At 40.3% G+C, this 25,170-nt stretch overlaps 1 protein-coding gene across 7 annotated transcripts in view; it reads left to right on the forward strand.

The window, feature by feature from the left end:
• The window catches only part of rab3il1 (RAB3A interacting protein (rabin3)-like 1), a 111,983-nt gene extending 87,735 nt beyond the window's left edge, over positions 1-24,248 (forward strand). For 4 of the 7 annotated variants that reach the window (XM_078415225.1, XM_078415224.1, XM_078415228.1 and 1 more), the window contains exons 6-12: positions 2,543-2,659; positions 8,210-8,338; positions 9,402-9,514; positions 9,602-9,625; positions 15,298-15,397; positions 18,847-18,913; positions 19,579-24,248. In XM_078415225.1, coding sequence (XP_078271351.1) covers positions 2,543-2,659; positions 8,210-8,338; positions 9,402-9,514; positions 9,602-9,625; positions 15,298-15,397; positions 18,847-18,913; positions 19,579-19,661 — 633 coding nt within the window. In that variant the 3' untranslated portion in view covers positions 19,662-24,248. The remainder of the gene's footprint in view (positions 1-2,542; positions 2,660-8,209; positions 8,339-9,401; positions 9,515-9,601; positions 9,626-15,297; positions 15,398-18,846; positions 18,914-19,578) is intronic. The other 3 variants (XM_078415226.1, XM_078415229.1, XM_078415230.1) reach the window with 3 other exon arrangements.
• The last annotated feature ends 922 nt before the right edge of the window (positions 24,249-25,170 follow it).

The following is a 25,170-nucleotide window of genomic DNA, read 5'->3' on the forward strand; positions in this document are numbered from 1 at the left end:
ATCCGTGTCTCTTGCTTGCTTCCTGTTCCTTTTGCTTACCTTCCTATCAATAAACCTAACAGTCTTCATTTTTTATCCGCCTGCTCCTCTGCCCATTTATTTTTTGCCTCCAAATTCTGTTTCCTTATATACTTGTCAAGTGAGTAAAACTGTGTCTCCCTCAGAATGGTATAGTGATTCAGTGTCCTGTTATGTCCGTGAACCCTTACGTATGTCAGATTTCACGTAAGTTGAATCACCGTCTTCATCCCCTGCTCAAAATCACTCATTGCTGGCTTGAATTCCGTCTCGCCATTGGGCACTTTCTGCAGTTTGCGACCTGGCTAAGCACCACCGCCATTGGCCATTCTGGCTAAGCACCACCGCCATTGCCGGCTTGTTTCCGATGTAAACTTGAATGATCGTAAATGTCATGGAAATTATAAACTGCCTTGATTGCACTAGAGATTGAGTACAGAATTGTTTACATAAGTGCAAGATTACATGAGTCACCTATTATGAAAGTCAGGGGGTGTGTATTAATATGAAGTTTGTACACTGGGTACTTAATAAACAAAAAAAAAACTAATTATTTATGCATTGCATAAGCCAATCTTTGTAAATTCTTGACTCTTTTAGCTTCTAGCAACACAGTTCTTGGGGCTTCTAAATTTCAGCTGATATTCTCCACTGTGATCTGTGACATTTTATATCCTTCACAGCAGTACATCATTCCAAGGGCAGCAACAGCTCAGTGGACGTGCTCAAAATTGTATCAATCCTTGAGTCTCACCGAGGATTCAATCTGTGGGAACAAATCCTAGTTTATCTCCAAGCGCCAAACTACTTTAAACAAAGTTTAACTACTTCAGTTCTCTTAAATTCGATAAAGCTGATGTGTTATTGCCTTAATGGTTAGTAGGTTTACACCAAATTTGGTGATAATAGTGCACAGTGGAAAAGATTATCTAAGATTGCAACAAGATCAAGATAACTGGAAAATTGGCTATGGGATGGCAGATAGAATTTATCTCGGGCAAGTGCAAGATGTTGCAATTTGTTAAGTTAAACTAAGGCTGGACATGCACAGTAAATGGTAGATACTTGAACAGTGTTGTAGGACAGAGAGACAGTGGTGGAGGTACGTAGTTCCCTAAGAAGTGACAAGGCGGCACACTTGCCATCATCATTCTGGGTTCTGAGTACAGAAGTTAGGATGTCATTTTACAACTGTATAAGTTGTTGGTGAGTCTGCACTTGGAGTACTGTGTGCAGTTGCCCTACTATAGGAAGGACGTCATTAATCTGGAAAGAATGCAGAAAGGATTCACAAGCATATTATTGGGACAGGAGGGCTTGAATTTTTGAGGGTCTGAATAGGCTGAGACTTCTTTTCCTGGAGCAAAGGAGGTTGAGAAGTGACTTTATCAAGGAATATAAAATCATGAGAGGTACAGATAAGGTCATTGGTCACTGCCTTTCTCCTAGGGTGGGGAAGTCTGAAACTAGAATGTATAGACTTGAGAGAAGGGAAAGATTTAAAAGGGACCCAGGGCGGGGGGACATTTTTACACAGGATGATGGTTATATGAAACAAGCTGCCAGAGGAACTCTAGATGCAGATACAATGTTTAAAAGACATTTAGTACGTGGATAGTATAGGTTTGGGGGGGGGGATATGGGTCAAATAGAGGGAAATGCAATTAGTTCAGGTAAATATTTTGGTTGCCTTGGGTTTGTTGGGCCAAAGGGCTTGAAGTGTATTACACTATGACTCTATGACACAGTTTGGGATGATCTGAAATCAACAAAATCTGTACCCACAGGCACATCACTAATTACATTAGATGGGCATCATGGTAATTAATCAAATTGATTCATTTCTGATCGCACTCAGGAAAATTGATGGGAGAAAAGTCTTGGCAATGCTCACATTCGAGGTAACAAGGATGCAAACTTAAATTCATATTTGTACTTTTTTTGTAAATAATAATGGTAGTATTGTTTTGAAAAAAAATTGTGAAAAGACATTTGGTACTTTCTCCTTGAAAGAATAACATTGGACTGACCTTGAGTGGGTTAATAATATTTAAAAACTGAAGCAGCCCAACAATTTGAGCTCAATGATCTATTTTCTAGGCATTTGCTGGTACTAATTTGCTGTTCTCTTCTTATTCCCTCTTTCCCTTTCTTTCACCATTGCTCTCTTTTATTCCTCCCCTTCTCAAATCCCCACGCTTACATTCTGCTCCACTTTCTCTTTGCACCCCTTCTTTCCTTCTCCTTGCGGGGAGAGGAGATGGAAGCAATGTGTATGTGAGCCTCTGTTTTTTTGCGATGTATGTATATCTATCTTTTAGACTCAGCGACTCCCTTTGTTTTTACAATGCTCTCCCACACCTTGCTATGCCATTGGGAGCTGAAATAACATTAAAATGATTCTGTTATTATTCTTGCGATGGTGTGGCTTGGTTATACTTTTGTCCATATTGGTGATTATTTCTGTCTGTCTTGTAAAATACTCAAATTCTACTAACATTAATTTTTCATGGTGCTCCTGAAGGCAGGGGTGCCTACTCTTCTCTCTCTGCTCCTTTGTATCGTACCTGGGAGGGCGATTTATGTCACACCTGAGCCATTTGAGCATCTTTCCAAATCATCATCAATGCAGGAGCATCAGGTACTGTTGCCACCTTTTGCTCTGCCCTGTCTAGTATAATACTACTTAAGTCTGTCTGTTTTTCCTTCGTCATCTTATCTGCATTGAAATAATTTATCGGAGGGAACTGCTGCTGTGGTGAATTTGATCATTCATCTGCATCCCAGTCAAATAAAGTGTGGGCAAGCAATTAGTGTAAACCAACAAAATGCATTATAGGACTGTTGCACAGGGCACCCTTGCTTTTGTGAACTAATCTCCCCAGCAACACTAAAGAGTCTTGTGCACATTGAACAGTCATTGTACATTTTCCTTTGCTTGCTGCATCTGGTTTCCAGTTTCAGAAATGGGTACAGCGATGCCTGAAATAATGGAGTGGCTGGACAAGAGATAGATAGCTGGGGGTCATGATAAGGTGATGGTGGTGATAGCTGACCAGAAGCTGGTGGAGAACTAATTGTTGGATTAATTTCCTTGAAAGGACTGCAAAAAGTGTTCAGAAATACTGAATGGAAAAAAGCCCTTCAGCCCATTGAATCCAAACTGACCAACGATCGCTTGTTTGTATTAGTTCTATGTTATCCCACTTTCTCCTTCACTCCCTACACCTAGGGACAATTTTACAGAGGCAAATTAACATAGATACATAGAAAATAGGAGCAGGAGGATGCTACTCAGCCCTTTGAGCCAGCACCGCCATTCATTGTAATCATGGCTGATCATCCACAATCAGTAACCTGTGCCCAACTTCTCCCCATATCCCTTGATTCTAGCCCCCAGAGCTCTATCTAACTCTCTCTTAAATTCATCCAGCGATTTGGCCTCCACTGCGGCCCCTGGTTCTGGACTCGCCCAACATTGGGAACATTTTTCCTGCATCTAGCTTGTCCAGTCCTTTTACAATTTTATATGTCTCTATAAGATCCCCTCTCATCTTTCTAAACTCCAGTGAATACAAGCCTAGTCTTTTCAATCTTTCCTCATATGACAGTCCCGCCATCCCTGGGATCAATCTCGTGAACCTACGCTGCACTGCCTCAATTACAAGGATGTCCTTCCTCAAATTAGGAGACCAAAACTGTACACAATACTCCAGATGCGGTCTTACCAGGGCACTATATAACTGCAGACGAACCTCTTTACTCCTATACTGAAATCCTCTCGTTATGAAGGCCAACTTGCCATTAGCTTTCTTCACTGCCTGCTGTACCTGCACGCCTACTTTCAGTGACTGGTGTACAAGGACACCCAAGTCTCACTGCACTTCCCCCTTACCTAACCTGACACCATTGAGTTAATAATCTGCCTCCTTATTTTTGCCGCCAAAGTGGATAACCTCACATTTATCTAAATTATACTGCATCTGCCCACCCACTCAACCTGTCCAGGTCACCCTGCAACCTCCTAACATCCTCTTCGCAGTTCACACTGCCACCCAGCTTTGTGTCATCTGAAAACTTGCTAGTGTTACTTCTAATTCCTTCGTCCAAATCATTAATATATATGATAAACAGTTGCAGCCCCAACACCAAGCCTTGTGGTACTCCACTCGCCACTGTTTGCCATTCTGAAAAGGACCCGTTTACCCCTACTCTTTGCTTCCTGTCTGCCAACCAATTCTCTATCGATGTCAACACCCTACCCCCAATACCATGTGCTCTAATTTTGCTCACCAATCTCCCGTGTGGGACCTTATCAAAGGCTTTCTGAAAGTCTAGATGCACTACATCCACTGGCTCCCCTTCATCCATTTTACTTGTCACATCCTCAAAAAAGTCCAGAAGATTAGTCAAGCATGATTTCCCTTTCAAAACTCCATGCTGACTTGGACTTATCCTTTTATTGCTCTCCAAATGCACCGTTATTACCTCTTAAATAATTGACTCCAGCATCTTCCCCACCACTGATGTCAGGCTAACTGGTCTGTAATTCCCCGTTTTCTCTCTCTTGCTCCTTTCTTGAAAAGTGGGATAACATTAGCTATCCTCCAGTCTCCAGGAACTGATCCTGAATCTATTGAACATTGGAAAATGATCACCAATGCGTCCACTATTTCTAGAGCCGCCTCCCTGAGTATCCTGGGATGCAGACCATCAGGCCCTGGGGATTTATCAACCTTCAGTCCCATCAGTCTACCCAATACTATTTCTCGCATAATGCAAATTTCTTTCAGTTCCTCTATCTCCCTAGATCTTCTGTCCTCTAGTACATCTGGGAGATTGTTTGTGTCTTCCTTAGTGAAGACAGATCCGAAGTACCTGTTCAACTCTTCTGCCATTTCCTTATTACCCATAATAATTTCACCAGTGTCTGCCTTCAAGGGACCCACATTTGACTTTGCTACTCTCCTTCTCTTAATATATCTAAAGAAGCTTTTACTGTCCTTCCTTATTTTCTTGGCCAGTTTCCCCTCGTACTTCATCTTTTCAGCCTGTATTGCCCGTTTTGTTACCCTCTGTTAACGTACAAACCTGCACATCTTTGGGATGATGGGGGAAATTGGAGCGTCCACAGGAAGCCCATGTGCAAATCTCCACACCGACAGAACCCGAGGTCAGGATTGAACCCGGGCTCTGGTGCTGTGAGGAGGCAGTTGCACCACTGTGCTGTTGTTCAAATAGTGTTTCAGGAAAGATACCATTGCTTATTTGATTTGTGGAAATACAACTAGAACTATCTGGTCAAATTTCAATGCAATGTGACCCAAAATGGGGAAAAATATTGATTATTGATTTATCAGATGCTAAAAAGATGCAACATGTCCCAAATTTCAAGGCCTGGGTATAAGGGTATGAAAAATTAAATCAGACTTTCTAAATCCACTTCTCGTAGGCATGATACATAATTCAAATTGCTGAATTTGGCTCTCACTTGACTACTAAGAACAAGAACTGGGATAAATCAATCTCTTAAACCCATTAATCATCTTAAGATCCAGTTATTGATTGGGACCTTTAATCAATGAATGACTGTGGCTCAACGCTTCCTCAGGAATTAAAAAATAATTAGGACAAATTCCTCCCTCACCCATGGATGAATGAATTGGGAGAACTCTATGCTAATCTGTTCATTAGAGTCATACAGCACAGAAGGTCCTTCGGCACAACTTGCCCATGCCGACCAATATGCACCAACTACGCTGGTCCTACCTGCCCATGTTTGGTCCATATCCCTCTAAACTTTTCCTATCTAGTAACTGTCCAAATTACTTTTAAATGTTGTTATAGTACTTGCCTCAACGACCTCCTCTGGCTGCTCATTCTACATACCCACCACCCTCTGTCTGAAAATGTTAGGTTCCTGTTAAATCTTCCCCCTCTCACCTTAAACCTATGTGGATCTTATCTTGCTGCTAAGTCTTTAGAGCTAAGATAATAAAAGTATGAAACATAAATAGAAAGAAAATTGGAATGAAATTAATAGAATTAAATTCATTAATTTTATTCCAGTTCCTTTTAAAAATATTCCTCGTTGAATTTTGTGGTAAAGTGAAGATTGCAGGAAGAGTGGGAATACAGTGTATTCAGACCCCTTCACTTTTTACACATTTTGCTACATTACAGCCTTATTTTAAAATGGATTAAATTAATTTAAAAAAAAATCATCATTCTACACACAATACCCCATAATAAAAAAGCAAACAGGTGTTTTGAAATTTTTGCAAAATAATTAGAGAGAAATAACTGAAATATCACATTTACATAAGTATTCAGTACTTTACTCAGTACTTTGTTGAGGCACCTTTGGCCGTGATTACAGCCTCAAGTCTTCTTGGGTATGACGCTACAAGCTTGGCACACCTGTATTTGGATAATTTCACCCATTCTTCTCTGCAGATCCTCTCAAGCTCTGTGAGGTTGGATGGGGAGCGTCGATGCACAGGTATTTTCGGGTCCCTCTAGAGATATTCGATCGGGTTCAAGTCCGGGCTCTGGCTGGGCCACTCAAGGACATTCACAGACTTGTCACGAAGCCACTCCTGTGTTGTCTTGGCTGTGCGCTTAGGGTCATTATCCTGATGGAAGGTGAACCTCTGCTCCAGTCTGAGGTCCAGAATGCTCTGGAGCAGGTTTTCATCAAGGATCTCTCTGTACTTTGCTCCGTTCATCTTTCCCTCGGTCCTGACCAGTCTCCCAGTTCCTGCCGCTGAAAAACGTCCCCACGGCACCACCATGCTTCACTGTAGGTATGGTATTGGCCAGGTGACGAGTGGTGCCGCTTGGCATTCAGGCCAAAGAGTTCAATCTTGGTTTCATCAGACTAGAGAATCTTGTTTCTCATGGTCTGAAAGTCCTTTAGATGGCTTTTGGCAAACTCCAAGCAGGCTGTCATGCCTTTTACTGGGGAGTGGCTTCCGTCTCGCCACTCTACCATAAAGGTCTGATTGGTGGAGTGCTGCAGATATAGTTGTCCTTCTGGAAGGTTCTCCCATCTTCACAGAGGAACTCTGTAGCTCTATCAGAGTGACCATCGGGTTCTTGGTCACCTCCCTGACCAAGGCCCTTCTCCCCCGATTGCTTAGTTTGGCCAGGCGGACAGCTCTATGAAGTGTCCTGGTGGTTCTAAAGTTCTTCCATTTAAGAATGACTGAGGCCATTGTGCTCTTCGGGACCTGCAATGTTGCAGACATTGTTTTATACCCTTCCCCAGACCTGTGCCTCGACACAATCTTGTCTCGGAGGTCATAGGACAATTCCTGGCTTGGTTTTTGCTCTGACATGCACTGTCAACTGTGGGACCTTATATAGACAGGTGTGTGCCTTTCCAAATCATGTCCAATCAATTTAATTTACCACTGGTGGACTCCAATCAAGTAAAAGAAACATCTCAAGGATAATCAATGGAAACAGGATGAACATAAGCTCAATTTTGAGTGTCAGAGCATAGGGTCTGAATACTTATGTAAATATGATATTTCAGTTATTTCTTTTTAATTACTTTGCAAAAATTTCTAAACACCTGTTTTTCACTTTTTTATTATAGGGTATTGTGTGTAGATTAATGATTAAAAAAATTTTTTTTAATCCATTTTAAAATAAGGCTGTAACGTAGCAAAATATGGAAAAAGTGAAGGGGTCTGAATACTTTCTGAATGCAGTGTATATACTGAGGAAAGACATTTTGTGTCATGGTGCACAACTGATGGACCAGCAGACTATAGAAATCAACCCTCTTCTACATAAAGTTAGATGATAGAATCCTATAACTTTTCTCAGTGTCCTTAACATAGGGGAGGGGGAATTTAAAGATCAGGATTACTCTCTAATAACTTCCTTCATCTCACCTGTCACCACTAAATTTGAGAATCTGTACGTGTGAACATTCAGCAAAGACAGGATGGTGCATGGTTTTCGGTCTTCCATAGCACTTGATTAAAATGGTCACTTGAGCAGGATACAAATGAATATTTCTTGTGCATGGATTTGAACCCTGCGGTGGGTCAGTATCTTTAAGATCAGTAGCTTGACAATAAACTGGCAAACAATGGAAATCCTTTCAAACACACACCCACACACGCTAATTTAGACCTATCAAACTACTGTTAGTAATGTTGCCGTCTTCCTATTATAGATCAACTTGATTTTATATGATGAGTTCCTGGCATGGAAAGAAGAACCAACTCTGGATAAGGCTTGCCCATTCTTAGAAAGGATTTACCAAGAGGACATTGGTCCATGTCTCTCCTTTGCCAAGCATGAGGTGAGTTTTTGCATGCCAGTGTGGACTGTGAGAATGATATGAAGCAGACAAGGTCCTGTAAATCCCTGGTGCCAGGATGAATATTTTGGAGTTTAATATTCATTTTTTTTAATGTCCAAGAGTCTCATATTTAGTTTCGAGTTTAATTTAAATTACAGCATGGAAACTGCGAGATAAGGTAAGGTTTGTGATGACCTGCGAGAGAGGCCAGAGTTACACAATGGCTCACGCTGTCACCAGGCCCTCTGTCCACCCACTGTGGTGCCATATTGTTTCTGGGAGTAGCATCGTGAGCAAGAGAGTTGGTGTAAGATTGTTTCTGTTTTACACTATTGAGTTCTCATATCATATCATATCATATATATACAGCCGGAAACAGGCCTTTTCGGCCCACCAAGTCCGTGCCGCCTAGCGATCCCCGTACATTAACACTATCCTACCTACACCCACTAGGGACAATTTTTACATTTACCCAGCCAATTAACCTACATACCTGTATGTCTTTGGAGTGTGGGAAGAAACCGAAGATCTCGGAGAAAACCCACGCAGGTCACGGGGAGAACGTACAAACTCCTTACAGTACAGCACCCGTAGTCAGGATCGAACCTGAGTCTCCGGCGCTGCATTCGCTGTAAAGCAGCAACTCTACCGCTGCGCTACCGTGCAGGAGTTTCTTCTGATTTTGAAATAACTTTAAATGCAATTTTTGTTGAATGCATCATTGTTGCAATGGTGAAGGAATTTAAAATGCTGCCAAGCCAAGTGTATTACATAAATTGTTAGAAACTTATGGGAACTGGGCCGAGGGCTGCTGTTGTTTCCTGTTCCCGAAACACTGTCAGTATTACATTTAGATGGGGTCAAACCAGATGTAATTCATTTTAATCATTTTTTTAATCAATGTTTGAGTAAAATTAACCCCATGTTAAATATATGTTGATTAATATTTTGTCTTTCTTCTTGTTATCTCTCCTCTTTCTATGATTGTCTGCCTCTGCTATTTACCTATGTGCATCTTTCTCCCTGTCTCAATACTTTCTCCCATCTCTCACACTCTCGTCAGCTGACAGAAGCAGTTCAGGCTGCTGTTGAGAGCAACACTTTGAGTATTGAGCCAGCAGCTATCCAAGCGTTACCAGTGGTCAAAGCTTCAGCCATAGAGTGTGGAGGGCCAAAGTAAGAGCAAACTCTACATAACTTTGATCTAATTGTTAATAATTGGTCTGGTTCTCCTCATGATTTCATGTTCTTTCTCTCTTCTAGTGGGTGGCGGGCTGAAGTAGTGACGTAAGTGTTTATATAGATATTCACAGTCCTAATGCAAACTAACAGCTGTTTACAACCAACCCATACTCACAATATTAACACATCTTTAATTTTTTTTTTTAATGTATCACAATGATATAAATTATGGATTACATTTTAGTCTCTACCCCACCAAGTGTTGGGTCCAGATTTGGTTCTAGTTCATGCGGTGAATATGCACCTGCTTACTGGTTGTAAAGATCCAAAGTAAAAGGAAAAGGATACGGTGAATTAAAGCCCTAATGACTGTCAACCTTCAACACTATATTTTACCACAATATCTTCCTTGAGAGAATTGTGGGATGGTGGACGTGAAGGAAGTAAATCCCACATTAGCACAGTAGAGGGCACTCTGTTTTGGAATGAAGCATCTCATTGATTTGGAATGGTATCATACAAGCATCTCTCCTTTTACGTGGTGGTTATGCTCCAGAAAAGCAGAGCATAACTCAAAAATGCATAAATTAAAAATATACTTTTAAACAGGCATAAATTTGAGTGCATTATTTCAGAAATATAGCATGTAAATTAAGTTTTGGTATCAATTAAACAAGTGCGTTATTTTAAAAACGCATATATCAAAGACGCGTGAAATGCGCGGTGCCTGTACTTGAATTTGCTTCCTGGAGCATACGGAGAGTATGAAAGGGTTTCACAGATCAGTTCAGACATTTAATTTCAGTCCATTTATCTAGAACTTTTGTACTCGTCAGTACGAGTAATTCTTTTTTTTGCAGTGTTCTATTTTGAGTAATTGATGGTATCATTTTGAGGTTCTGGTTAGAACATATGCAAAAAAAAAAGTATTTTCACAAGGGTGTGATAAAAATGATGGGGAGACAGATGTTTTCCTAACTTCATGCCATGGTGTGCTACAATGCTGAGAAGTATATTCTGCACTTTGCATCTACATTATTCTCAATGTAATGAATATAGACTGGGGTTAAATCCCTAAATAAATGGAGGCAGTCTTGAATCTGCAGTAAAAACGCATCAAGGATTTGGTCCTGGGGAAATGCCAAATCTGGATTAAATCAGGATAAATAAGACTTTACCATTGGATAGCATATAAGGAGAGAGCAATGAAAAAATGTGTTGCAATACAAATTCATCAGTGACTTGCGAACTGCATGTTATACATAAATCTAATGAATTAACAGAGACTTTTAAGCATTAGCCAGTTTCCATTATTCATAATTCAACACCACTTTTTATTCAAATGTCATCCTTCTTCCCAGAGTAGTTATGGACAATATTCCTGTTCCAAGTCAAGTGAGCCACTTCCAGCATCATTCGGGAAAGAATTAGAGGCAACAATTGTTTTGGCTAGGCATCCAACTCATTTGTACACAATGTGTTTTCCTGGGAAAGGGAAAACTGCAGTGCACAAGTGCTTTGGGAAGAGTCCATGTTGCGCACAAATCCGGTATAAAATATTCTTATCTCATTAGTTTATCATGGAGTCTTACAGCAATGAAAAGGGACTTTCGGCCCAACTTGGCCACACCGGCCAACATGTCCCATCTACACTCATCCTACCTACCTGTGTTTGGCCCATATCCCATTAAATCAGAGTGAAGAAGGGTCTCGACCCGAAACGTCACCCATTCCTTCTCTCCTGAGATGCTGCCTGACCTGCTGAGTTACTCCAGCATTTTGTGAAATAAATACCTTTGATTTGTACCAGCATCTGCAGTTATTTTCTTACACTTAAATGTTGCGATTGTACCTGGCTCAACTACCTCCTCTGGCAGGTCGTTCCATACATCTACCACCCTTTGTGTGGAAAAAGTTACCCCTCAGATTCCTATTAAACCTTTTCCCCCTCACTTTAAACCCATGTCCTCTGGTTCTCGATTCCCCTCTGGGCAATCGACTGTGTGCATCTACCCAATCTGTTCCTCACGCAATTTTATACACTTCCATAAGATTACCCCTTATCCTTCTGCATTCCAAGGAAAAGAGTCCTAGCCTGCTCAGCCTCTTCCTATAGTTCAGCCCCCCCCCCAGTCCTGGCAACATCCTTGTAAATCTTCTCTGTACCCTTTCCAGCTTGACAACATTTTTCCTGTAACACGGTGCCCAAAACTGGATACAATAATCTAAATGCGGCCTCATCTACATCTTATATAACTGCAACATGACCTCCTATACTAAATACTCTGACTGATGAAGACCAATGTGCAAAAGCCTTCTTGACCACCCTATCTACCTGTAATGCCACTTTCAACAAACTATGTACCCATGCTCCTAGATCCCTCTGCTCTACAACACTCCCCAGAGCCCTGCCATTCACTGTGTAAGTTCTGCCCATGTTAGTGCTCCCAAAATGCAGCACCTCATATTTCTCTGTTTTAAATTCCATCAACAATTCCTTAGCACACCTGCCCAACCGATCAAGATCCTGTGCAATTCTTGACAACCATCTTCACTATTGACAATACCACTCACTTTTGTGTTATCTGAAAACCTGCTAACCCTGCCATGTACATTCTCATCTAAATCATTGATACTGATGATAAACAGCAATGGGCCCAGCACTGAACTGTGAGGCACACCATTAGTCTCAGGCCTCCAGTCCAAAAAACAACCTTCTTCCATCACCCTCTGCTTCCGTCCATGAAGCCAATTTTCTATCCATTCAGCTATCTCTCCTTGAATCCCATGGGGTCTAACCTTCTAGAGCAACCTACCATGCGGAACCTTGTCAAATGCCTTACTAAAATCCATATTTCTACAACATCTACGGCTCTGCCTTCATCGACCTTTTGGTCACATCTTCATTAACTCAATTAGATTTGTGAGTGATGACCTCCCACGTATAAAACCATGTTGACTATTTGTATTTATTTATTCATTGTTCCGGCTACATAATTCCTGAAGAGTGAATTTTATCCCTGACCTCAGATTTTTGGCTAGTGATTTGTGAATACTGTCTGGGCAAATTTCCGTAACCTGAATGTCTGTGTAATGTAGGGGTTGTTTGTACTCGTCTAACACAGGACATGAATATTAGATGTAAGTATTCAAAGCCTCTTCTCATTGTTTGATACTGGAACTCATGGAAATAGAAGCAGGAGTAGGCCACTCAGCCCCTCTAGTCTGCCCCACTATTCAATATGATAATGGTTGATCTAAGCTGGCCTCAACTCATCTGTGCCTGTTCCCCAAATCCCTCAATTCCTCGAACATTTGAATATTCATCTACCTCCACCATAAATATGTCTAATAATCTGGCTTCCACCACCCTCTGGAGCGGGGAGTTCCAGAAATTTTGGACCCTCTAAAAGAAGAAATTTCTCCACACCTCAGTTTTAAATGACTGATGATCACTCATTTGGTAGCTATATCCTCTTGTTTGTGTCTCTCCCACTAGTGGAAACATTTCAACTTCTACACTGTCAAGCCCTCTTTGGGTCTTATAAGTTTAAACAAGGTCACCCCTCATTCTTAACAAAACAAAAACATATAGCTTACTGCAATGCCATAAAGTAAGATATACCACACGGAGACATAAATTAAATGATTAAATTGATAAGGTACCAAATCAATTACCAAACATGCAAGATGTTTTGCTTTCCTATTGTGGTGCCATTGTTTTTTTGCAGTGGAGCATTAGTTCAAATGTGTGCAATCAACCAATCATTTAATTTGCAGGAACCTCCCATATATGTACAAGGAAGGGTATTTGGCAGGTAACTGAAATTCAAAAAATCAAAATGCTGGAAATTTGGAAAAGAATGCTGGAATCACTCTGCAGAACAGGCAGCATTATTAAAAAAAGAAAGAGTATGGTCCACAGTTCAGGTTGAAGACCCTCCATTAAAAGTGCCATGGGTCTTTGAGCTGAAGCATTAACTTTGTTTCTTTTAACATTGAACCAAGAACTGTACAGCATAGGAACGGGCCCATAAGTTTGTGCCGAACATGATTGCAAGTTAAACTGAACTCATCTGCCTGTACATGATCCATATCCCTCTATTCCTTGCACTTCCAAGCCTCTTAAATCCCACTTTCGCATTTGCCTCCACCACCACCCATGGCAATGCAATCCATGCCCCCGCCATTCTCTGTGTAAACAAAAACTTGCCCTGCACTTTTTCTGTAGATGCTACTTGACTACCTAGGTATTTCCAGCATTTACCATTTTATTTGATGTTTCGTAAATAGCTTCTAGTACTGTGACAAATGAGTCTTAGTACTCTACTAGCGTTTCTTCCTATGGCCTGAAGTAAATTCAAATCCTGTTTTAAGTCATGTAATCAAGAACACAGTGAACTGCTGAAGTCACAACAAAGCCTGTCTTGACTAACAGTTGACCTTAAGACATATTATCAAAAATCATTAAACTGTGATTAAGATTTATTTATAATTGTCTTTGTGGTGATGCACCAACATGTGCTTGCACTGACTAGGCCAGTGGTAAGAGATCATTGATCAATGCAATGACCTGGTGATTCCACTGGGATTCTAGGTCCTGTGGAGAGCTCAGCATTGCAGTGAGGGACTGACAGCAGCGATGTCTGGAAAATTGGAAGGTCATTCGATTAGTGGAGACATGCACAGCAGACAACCCAACCCAACCAATAAGAGAGGTTGCATAATCAGGGTTTTGAAAAGTAATGGAGAAGCATAAGAAAATGGAAGGTGAAAAAAACAAAAATAAGTATTAAATATTGGTTAAGAATGGAGTTTTGGCCTTTCTTGTCTTGAAATAAAAGTGTCGAATGGCTGAGTGGCAGTCTTTAAAAATATGAAAAATATTTACAGGGTTGATTCCAAAAATTGTTTCAGTATATTTCAATTGCCAAATTGGAGGCCTCCTATATAAGATATTCAGCAAGAAATCAAATAAGGAATTCACAAGCAGTTTCTCGATCAGTTGGAGGAAATTGAGGAGAAGAGCACAGATGCATTTAAGGGGAAGCTTAGATAACATTGGTTATCTAGCAGGTTATTCCCTTAGGTTAGAGGAGGCTTAAGTGGAATATAAACTCTGGCACTAATTATGCAGAATGTTTGGATATGTATGCTGTGTAATTCTATGCAATAGCCAAGACAAAAAAAGAGAGGGAGGGATGTATTAATATTGTAATGCCTTCTGCCTCACATAAGACAAACCATTTTTAACATTTCATGCCCAACATAAATAGAAATCTTGCTGCTGGAATTTGTTTAATATTGACAGGATTACTTCATGTCAGATTTATTTATTTTATGGAGAAATATCATCATCCCAAATCTTTTAATCACAGAAAAGAAAATGCCTTCAAAGGCCTGTAAGATTTAGCCATTAGGTGGATCAAGTCAAATGTAAGACTGCCAGGTTCCTTTCCCTGAAGGACATCTGTAAAGTAGTTGTGTTGTTTTATTCAAGGCAGTGGATATTTATTCAGACATTTGTCTTTTATTATTATTTATCCTTTTTTATGGTCAATTTTACAGATGTCAGACATACATGATGTAAAATTGACTGTAAAGTGGATGAATAATAATGGAATAAAAATATTGAAGTTTAATCTACTCTGGTACAGACTTGGGTTAAACCCTTAGTGGACACTCATTGTTTAGATGATGTACATATTACTGCTGACAATATAAACTCAATAAGGAGTGGTCCCTTGCTGCCTGACACTTTTGTTCCTTCTTCACAGGAAGTGTGCACTAAGTGGTCTGTCCAGAACCTGTAAACATCGCATCAAGCTGGGAGATTCGGGAAGCTATTTCTATATTTCACCATCCTGCAGGTCCAGGGTACGTACAAGATAAAAGAGCGAGGGAAGTTATAGTATGATGTATCTTGTCTTTATCAAATGGGATTTAAGATACAATGATCTTTGTCTTCAGGATAAGAGAAATATAAATTTTGTTTGATCAACGAAGAAAATATGGAAACTTGGTACATGGCATGAACTTGGCCACATGTTTGGCACGGACATTGTGGACCGAAGGACCTGCTCCTTTGCTAAGATAGACACAAAAAGCTGGAGTAACTCAGCGGGCAGGCACCATCTCTGGAGAGAAGGAATGGGTGACATTTCGGGTTTTGAGACCCTTCACCCTTCACCCGAAAGTCACCCATTCCTTCTCTCCAGAGATGCTGCCTATCTCGCTGAGTTACTCCAGCTTTTTGTGTCTATCTTCAGTTTAAACCAGCATCTGCAGTTCCTTCCTACACTGTTCCTGTGCTATATATTTTTCCATTCTATGTTCATACAAAAGTAGCAGATATAGATCATTTGGCCCATGGAGCCTGCTCAGTTATTCAACGCAATCAAGACTGATTCTCTAAATTAATACCAGATTCTTGCTTTCAGTCTCATACCTCCAGATGCCTTTTTCTATCTAGGAATCTGTCTATATCCTGTAAATAAATTCACGAACTTAGCCTCTGCAATCTTCTGTGGTAGTGAATTGCGCTGATTTGTCAATCTCTGAGTGAAGACATCTCTCCTGAGATCTTACCCCATAACCTAAGACAGTGACTCCTCATTTTGGAACCCTGAGCTAGGAAAAATATTCTCCCTTTATACTACCTCTCGAAGCCTGTCAGAATTCTGAATATTTCAATACGTTTTCTGCTTCAAAACTCTAGTAAAAACATGTTTAATTAGCCCAATTTCTCCATGTATAACAATCTCAAAAATCATTGCATTTTTTGCTTTGGCAAGCATACCTTTTTGCAGGTACAGAGACCAAAACTACACAAGCCTGCAGGAATTATCTATTAAGATAATGAATAATTGTCGATCTTCTGGGTTCCAGTTTCCTCCCACATCCTAAAGACATGCGGATTTGTGCATTAATCGGCCTCTGTAAATTGTCCATAGTGTGTAGGGAGTGGATGAGATAGTGGGATAACCGAAGTTGTGTAAATGGGTGTTTGATGGCGACTCGGTGGGCCGAAGGGCTATTTTCCATGATGTATCTCCAAACTAAAACTAAACTAATAACCCCAATACTTATGTAACTAATGTTCTTAGTGCAACCAAATACAGTCCAGAGTTTAGTGTTTTGTAGTATTCAAGAGCCTGATGTTTGTTGGGAAGAAGCTATCCTTGAACCTGGTGGTCACGGTTTTCCAATTCCTGATGGGGGGGGAATGAAATGAGAGGATATCCAAAAGTTTCTTAAATGCTACAATCATATCTGCCTTTACCACCACCCGAGGCAATACGTTCCATGTACTCACCACCCTCTATGTAAAACAATTTGCTCGCACATCTCCTTTAAACTTTGTCCCTCTCCCCTCAACCTCTGGCCTTCCAGAGAAAACAATCCAAGTCTGTCCAACCTCTCCCTTTCGCTAATACTCCTAATCCATATATCTCTGCACCCTTTCCAAAGCCTCCACATCCTTCCTGTAATGGGGCTATCTGAACTGCACACAGTGCTCGAAATGTGGCCTAATCAAAGTCTTATAAAGCTGTATCATGACTTCCTGACTATTAGGCTTAATGCCTAACCAATAAGGGCAAGCATACCATATGCCTGTCAAAGGTCTGAAGAAGGGTCTCGACCTGTAACGTCACCTATTCCTTTTCTCCAGAAATGCTGCCAGACCCGCTGAGTTACTCCAGCCTTTTGTGTCTGCCTTCTTTACCACTCTTTCTACTTGTGCTGCTACATTCAATGAGTTATGTACTTGGCCCCCAAGATCCCTCTCTGTTCATTAATGCCAAGACGTTCAGGGTCTTGTCATTAATTGTATATTTTCTCCTTACATTTGACTCCCAAAGTGCTACATTTCAAACCTGCCTGGGTTAAACTCCATTCTCCATTTTTCTGCCTATGTGTGTAGCTGATTTATGCTTTGTACACTTTGACAGCCTTCCTCACAGTGCACGATCCCAGCAATCTTGCAGACTTGTTAATCATCCCGTCTGCGTTTACGCCCATGCTATTTATATATATATCACAAAGAACAGAGGTCCCAGTACAGATCCCTGTGGAACTCCACTGGCTGTAGACCTCTAGCCTGAATATTGCCTTTCCATTACAACCCTCTGTCTTCTATCAGTAAGCCAGATTCGAGTCCATGTGACCCATTGTTAATCCCATGCATCTTAATCTTCTGGATAAGTTGAGCATGGGGACCTTATCAAATGTCTTACTAAAATTCATGTAAATGACACCCACTTCCCTACCCTCATTGATCACCTTTGTCACCTCCTCAATAATAAGACAGGTAATAAGACACAACCTGGTGCGTACCAAACCATGCTGACTGTTCCTAATTAACCCATTCTCTTCCAAGTGAGTATAACTCCTGTCCTGAAGAATCCTCTCCAATAGCTTCCCTATCATCCCTTGGCATCTCTTTCATTCCTGGGCATTTAAGTTGATAAAATAAGCCATGATGCACCCAATAAATATGCTCTTTACTGTACACCTGTAAAACTTATACTGTAAAAGAGTATTCATCAAAATACTGAATCTCAATCTTCTAAGGAAGTCAAGGGATTGATGGTCTTTCTTTATGATTGCTTCAATGTGCAATTTGTTGACTCTTCCCACTGTTGACCCATTGATGAAGACAGGTTTATGGATCCTCTGCTTCCTAAATTAAACAATCAGCTCTTGGTCTTGCTGACATTGAGAGCAAGATTGTTGTTTTGGCACCATTCAATCAGATTATCGTATCCATCTCCCTCCTATACCCTGACTCACCATTACACCAAATTCGTCAAATAACGGTGGTGTTGTCAGCAAATGTAAAGATGGTGTTGGAATTGTGTTCTGGCTACGGAGTCATGGGTATAGAGTGGGTAGAGCAGGGGACTGAGCATACAGCCCTGAGATGCCCCTATGCTGTTGGATATCAATGAGGAAGTGTTGCCATTTTGTACTGACTGGTCTATTGATGAGGAAGTTGACGATCTAGTTGCATATGGATGAACAGAGACTCCGTTCCCTGAACTTGATAACGAGGAAATTATGTGTTGAACTGTTATCGATGAAAAACATGTGAATGTGTTATTGTCCAAGTGGTCCAGAGCAGACTGTGGAGCTGACCGGATCCCTTCTCCCATTGATCTATTGTGGTGGTAGGGTTGTAATTGTAATTCAGTGCCCATAGGTCAAATTCTCATATTTTAGGGTAAGTTGTTTAATGTTTTGAGATCAGAATTTTTTTAATCCATTTGTGGGACTTTGCAGTGGGTATATTTCTGTTTTAGTAACTGGTACCAAATCTTTCTCAGATTACGGCTGTTTGCAACTTCTTCACATATATCCGGTATATCCAGCAAGGCCTGGTTCGACAAGATGGTAAGATCCTTGACTATTTTCCCCATGGAAAACTAAAAATAAAGGGTCAGGGTCCATAGTGGCCTGTTCGACCTCTCTGCATTTGAGAAGGACCATATAAGGAGTGGGAATAAATTGGGAAGTACGATAGGAAGTTTGAGAAGCGTGTGGAATTCTTCCAGTGGCCTATGAGTGAGGTGAGCACTGTGATTGTCTAAGCCCTGTGTGTAAGGCACACGCTGGGCATAAGGTGAGGACTAAAACTAATGTCATATTGGAGACTCAAGGAACTGCAGATGCTGGTTTACAAAAAAAACATAAAGTGCTGGTGTCTGAACAAGTGTCCTGATTTGAAACATTACCTATTTCTATTCTCCAGAGATGTTGCCTGACCTGCTGAGTATATTTCTCGTTTCGCTTTCCCCTGATTCACAGTCTGAAGAAGGGTGTCAACCCCAAAATGTGACCTATTCTTTTTCTCCAGAGTTGCTGTCCGACCCGTTGAGTTACTCCAGCTTTTTGCATCGATCTTCGATTTAAACCAACATCTGCAGATCCTTCCCACACAACTCCAGCGCTTGTTCTCCAGAGATGTTGCCTGACCTGCTGAGTTACTCCAACACTTGTATGTTTTTTGTTACTGTAATATTGGAATTGTGGATTCATTTGTTTTCTTTTCTCTGCAGTGGAACAGATGTACTGGGAAGTTATGAAGCTGAGGAAGGAGATGTCAGTTGCTAAACTGGGATATTATACTGACGAGTCATAGTCCCTAAGTTAGTGTTCCAGATTCAGGACTAGGCTGCACAACTCTATTTTGAGAGGCTATAAATTTCACACGATGGATTTAAACAATGGAGACAAAAATGCTTTCTACAACACAAACCTGTGCTTCCTTGAAGAAAAATAATTGAGGAGCAAGTGTGGTAAAGTATTCAGAACTCAATATCACCCACATCATGGATCTGGGCTGTATTTTGTTTTAAAACATCGATGCTGAAAGACTGAATGATGTACAGAGTAATTTTGTATTATTTTCTAACCTATAACTTTGCTCTGTACTCACAACAGTCAAGAATTTTAAGACTCCACAACTCAGTATTAAACCCTAATAGACCACCGTGACTTGATTATGTAACATAACATGGAGATAAATGTTTAAAAGGAGAATCGTCAGAAGGAAAATGTTTATTCCTTTCACTATAAAAATAGTAATAGATTCCCTACTGACAGGATGTTGGACCCAGGCGTGAATAGTGATCAGCTGATAATATCTCCAGTGCTGAGCTAAACGGCAGCTCAGTAAACCCGGACGAGGGGCAATGAAGAAAACAGGATTCTCTATTTCCACAGTTTCATGGTAGTAGACAATCGTATTGATGGTATGGCAGAGAATTGTGCAGCAAATAGTACAAGATTTGATGTAACGTATGAAGCACCGGGTGAGGTGCATTAATTACATTTCTGAAAAAGTGGCTCTCACATATAATCCAAGTTGTAGCTTTGAGCCCAGCGCAACAATGAACACTCTCCTTCTGTTACACTGACCCTTTGATCTATCCCTCCATTACACTAATAAACACATTGTCCACCTCGTAATGTTGGTTCAATGCTCTCCTCAATTGCACTAACACAATTGGGTGCTCTCTCAGCCTGGTCATGGCAGTGCAGGTTTGTTTTCCTTCACCTTATCTTCGACTGATGAAGAATGTCTCATGACCGTTGGCCTGACACAATAATCATTTTTCCTCACATCCTCTCAGATGCAAGGGTAAGGAAGGGATGCTGATAATTATTAAAGAACAAGTATCTTCAAATTATTAGTAATGTGACCGTCTCCTATTATTTGATTAACTGTTTGGACCAACCCTGATTGGAGCTCCACTTAGAAAGCAGATATTATTATTTAATAGAAAGCTTTTTCGAGACTTACGAAGTCTGCGATAGCTACAGCACTATAACATTTTTTTAACAACCCCCTTCATCATTCTCTTATTGGGACACATCTCTCAGTTCAAGTTTGTGTAAATCCAATTAATTGTGGAAAGCTCTTTCAGTTTTCTTCACCCCACCCTCAGCAATCAGTCTGAAGAAGAGTCCCAACCCAAAACGTCACCTATCCATGTTCTCCAGGGAAGCAGCCTGACCCGCTGAGATGCATTTTTTTTCCATTTAATTGTCACTGAGCCAAACTTTAACAGAGCCACCTACAAGCTTTCCTCGCCATTGTTGCATGGATGCATCAGTATAATGATGAATAGGATCCAATACCCAAGTTTGTTTGTTTATTCTGAATTAATGTTGGACTTCCCCTTCACTGTTTCTAATTGAAAGCAAAAGGCCTGACTATATGTGTCAATGACACAAATCCACATTTTTCTTTAAAAACAAGAGTGGTTTACATAGTTGAAAACTGCGCAGCACGCACTTGTTGGTCAAGAAAGTCCCAGATTTGATTGCCTATTTTTTTTTCCTGCCTTCGATTATTGGAGCCAGTGGAGCATAAGGTGATCCTACTGGTCTCAGCTGAAGTTCCTGCTCAAGTGTTCCTGGAAAGTACTATTATGAGTGTTGACTGTGGACAAGACAGGAGTTGACTCTGAGTCTATCACATGTAAATGGCCTGCAGATTCATGAAACATACACTACAAATGTATCTAACTTTATCAATTTAGCTAAGCGTAGTTCCAATGCTCTTTGGAGACTTTGCAAATGTTTGGCTAGTTCCACGTTCAGTCAAACCTGGAGATAGCACCTCTGCAAGAGATTAAGATTAAGTTCAGGCACAATATTTATTTATAATTATTCTCCACTCCCTGCATTTCTAGGGAAAAAACGACTCCATTGCAAATAGTTTTGTTTATGTACTGATTCCTTCACTATAAATGAGCTGATTTCAGAGTAATTAATGTTATTAACTGTAGCAACAAATATGTATTGTGATCCCAAGCAGATGACTCATTTTGCATCCTTCTCTTTGGCCGATAGAAAGTTACCAATAGTGAAACTGCTTGGAACGTGTAGCTCCCTCAGCCTTTGAATAGGTCTAGGTTGCCAGGCAGGTTTTGCAGACATTTTTAACAATTTCTGAAAAAATGACAGCGAGCAGAAATCTGAATTTTCTATTATTTTGGCTAACACAACCTGCAAAAGATTTCTACTAATTATTGTATATTTTAAGTCACTAACCCAGAAACGATAGCCACTTGGATGAATGTTAGGGGGCTGCCAAATTGTAGAGTCGTTATCTAGCCAGCATTTTCTGAAAAGGAACTTGGGAAAACCAGTTTTCAGGAAAAGAAGAGAGGAATTTTATCCATATTATATCCCAGGATTCCATCTTTATGAAACTTTGTGCAGAATCGATTCCAAGCTAATTCTGAGTTTAACATTGTGCACCAGGTATTTTTGGTGAATATCGTGTGTTGAATCTGTACTAGAAAATGTTGGGAGTCCTTCAGTGAACAATAGCATCATGAAGGTTAAAAGTAACTTATTAAGTCAGTACAATAGTACTGTAGAGGCAGGCTGAGATCTCAAGGGTTTCTGTTCATCCAGATTGAAAATGGGACGGTGAAGTGAAGGAATAAAGTCATTAAGAAGACAGGATCAAACTGTCAGTCATGCCTTACACAATTGAGTAGCCAGTAGGTACTCATTGATAATAATCAATACCTGGGCTATATACCAGAAAACTGCCTGTGCCCATGCAACTGAGCCCCCGCAGAATGAACAGCTTCACGTGGCTGAGGGCATGAGACAGGATTGTAGGAGTGGGGCTGGGAGAGGCAAAAGGTTATAGATAGTGACAGAATTAAAAATAAATAAATACAGATGCATTCACCAATGAAAGGTTGCAATAATACTGCTACATAATTGTTTCAGAGAGTTTACTGACGGAACAGCCTACAAATGCCATAAATTGTTGTCTTTATCTTTACAAACTCCTGCAACTTTCTGTATTTGTCACTGTACTTTAAAGGACAACTTTCTCATCATTGTCATACTATGTTGCGGTTCCGCACTGATATCCATCCTGGGGCATTAGTGACACTTTCTTAGGAATGTTCACTCCACAAAACACTCCAACATATATGGGTCACTTTTTCCTAGCATGACCAAGTTAATGTCTTTCTCCCTTTCTGTTGTTCAAGATGTACCTCACTTATATTTTTGTGCTTTTGCTCAGACAGTCATATGTGGAGACCGGACACATTTATCACGTTCTATCCATTTTTCACAGAATTATTTCATAATCTGTCAGTCAGGAGAACATTGTGTTCATTTGACCTTTCTTGTAGCCCACATTTTTGGTGCACCATTTTCTTGGTAATCAGCCTCCAGAACAATAAATGTTTCATATTTGTTAGATTTCCAAATGTCTCTGTTTTGCATAGACGTTATCTACGATGCGCAGCATCCTGAGAATGGGTGCCAATAATTTCTCAAGAGTTTCAATGTATCATTCCTTTTCATTTTTAACATGTATTAGAGTATTATAATCACTAAGGAATGTCTTATAATCCACCCATTCCCATTAAAGGAGCATTGTTAAATGTTTGACAAACCTTAATGAAAAATAATTAATGGCAACTTTCTCTCTTTCTACCTTAGAAGGTGCTAAAATCAACAATCACTGACTGTCCTCCAATTACTGGTCTAAATCATCAGTCCTCAGCCTTGTCAGTGAGGGCAGACACATTATTTTAAAAAGGATGTAACTTAGCAAATCCTGGTCCTCTATTCAGTTCATATTCACAGTTGGAATTTCATAAAGGGACACTGGACACAAGAATTCCTGCCTTATTTTTCCCCGTGCAATAGGACTCATTACAGCACCCATGAGATACACCTAGATTAATTTGAATGCAGATCAGGAAACAATTTACTTTCTCAGTATGGCTTAATGACATAACAAGTGGTACACTAAGCAAGGGAATCTTTGTTTAGAAACAAGGAATAAATCACATTGTTATGTGATAGCATGGCATTTGAGGTAGTGACATAGCAAAATTATATCGCATTCTCCAGGCCCTGCCACCTCCATCTCCGAAATAAAGTTTGCCAAACACTTTTCCAGCGAGGTAGAGCTCCTTTAAGGTGCATGGTGCATGTTTAACTTTTTCTCAATTTACTATTTTTTCAATTGTTATTTATTAATTCCAGTGTTTTTTATTATTTGGGAGCATTAAGTGTCCTTTTGCCAAATGTGATGCCTGTTTGATGCAGGGAATTCTCCGTTCTCTGAGCTTGGTGTGGATAGACTGCACATTTATACAAATGTCTACTACATTGTACAGTGTATATAAAATGTAATAAAAAATGATAACTTGCTCCTTTGAATAAACCAAATGAACTTGATGGGCGCATTAATGTTGAATTTTTAGCATGCTAATAAATTATAGACTGGAATTTATTAAAGGGGTTTGGATATTTTACACACATTAATAATGGAAGTGAAATAGGAATGCAAGCAACAAGGACATGAAAATGCTTTCTTCCTCTTGAAGGTCATACCCTTGCTATCCTAATCTATCTGTTACAATAAATCAAATATCCTAATAATAACCTGCCACCAAGCCATAATTCAACTTGGAAAGGGAGTGGGAAATAGCAGAATGATCGAGAAGACCAAGTCCAAGTTCCTTGAAAGCATTGGAGGCTGAGCGGAGACCTGACAAGTTTATAAAATTATGAGAGGCATAGGTAAGGTAGACAGTCAGAATCTATTTCTCAGGATGGAAATTTCAAGTACCAGAGGCCACAATTTTAAGATGCAAGGGGTAAAGTTTAAAGGAGACACACGGAATGGTAGATACTTGGAACGTGCTGCCAGGTTGATTGTGGAAGCAGGTACAATAATGGTGTTTGTGTAGGGAATATGCATGAATATGGAGGGAAATGCAGGCTGAAGGAACTAGCTTAATTTGGCATCGTTGGCTGACCAGCCTATTAATACGTTCTTACTGTTCCAAGTTCCTTGAGATATCACAAATACAGGACATAATCAATGCTGGGTTGGATTTCGGACGGGCAGAATTATTTTTGAATGCACAGCTTGGAATTTCTCCAGTTTTGTAACACTTCAGTTACAATTCGAATACAATCCAAGCTAGGCATTGGTTATGGAAAAACTGCATTCTCTCCACACATTCTCAGCAGCTGTATAGCAGGTGGATCTACAGAATCTGGTACAAGGAGAGGAAACCTGGTGCACTGACAACATCTTTTGAAGAGCAGAGCCATTTAGAGATTCCAAGGCTGGACAATGAACAAAT

This window comes from Rhinoraja longicauda, chromosome 18 (assembly GCF_053455715.1).
Source record: "Rhinoraja longicauda isolate Sanriku21f chromosome 18, sRhiLon1.1, whole genome shotgun sequence".
NCBI lineage: Eukaryota > Metazoa > Chordata > Chondrichthyes > Rajiformes > Arhynchobatidae > Rhinoraja > Rhinoraja longicauda.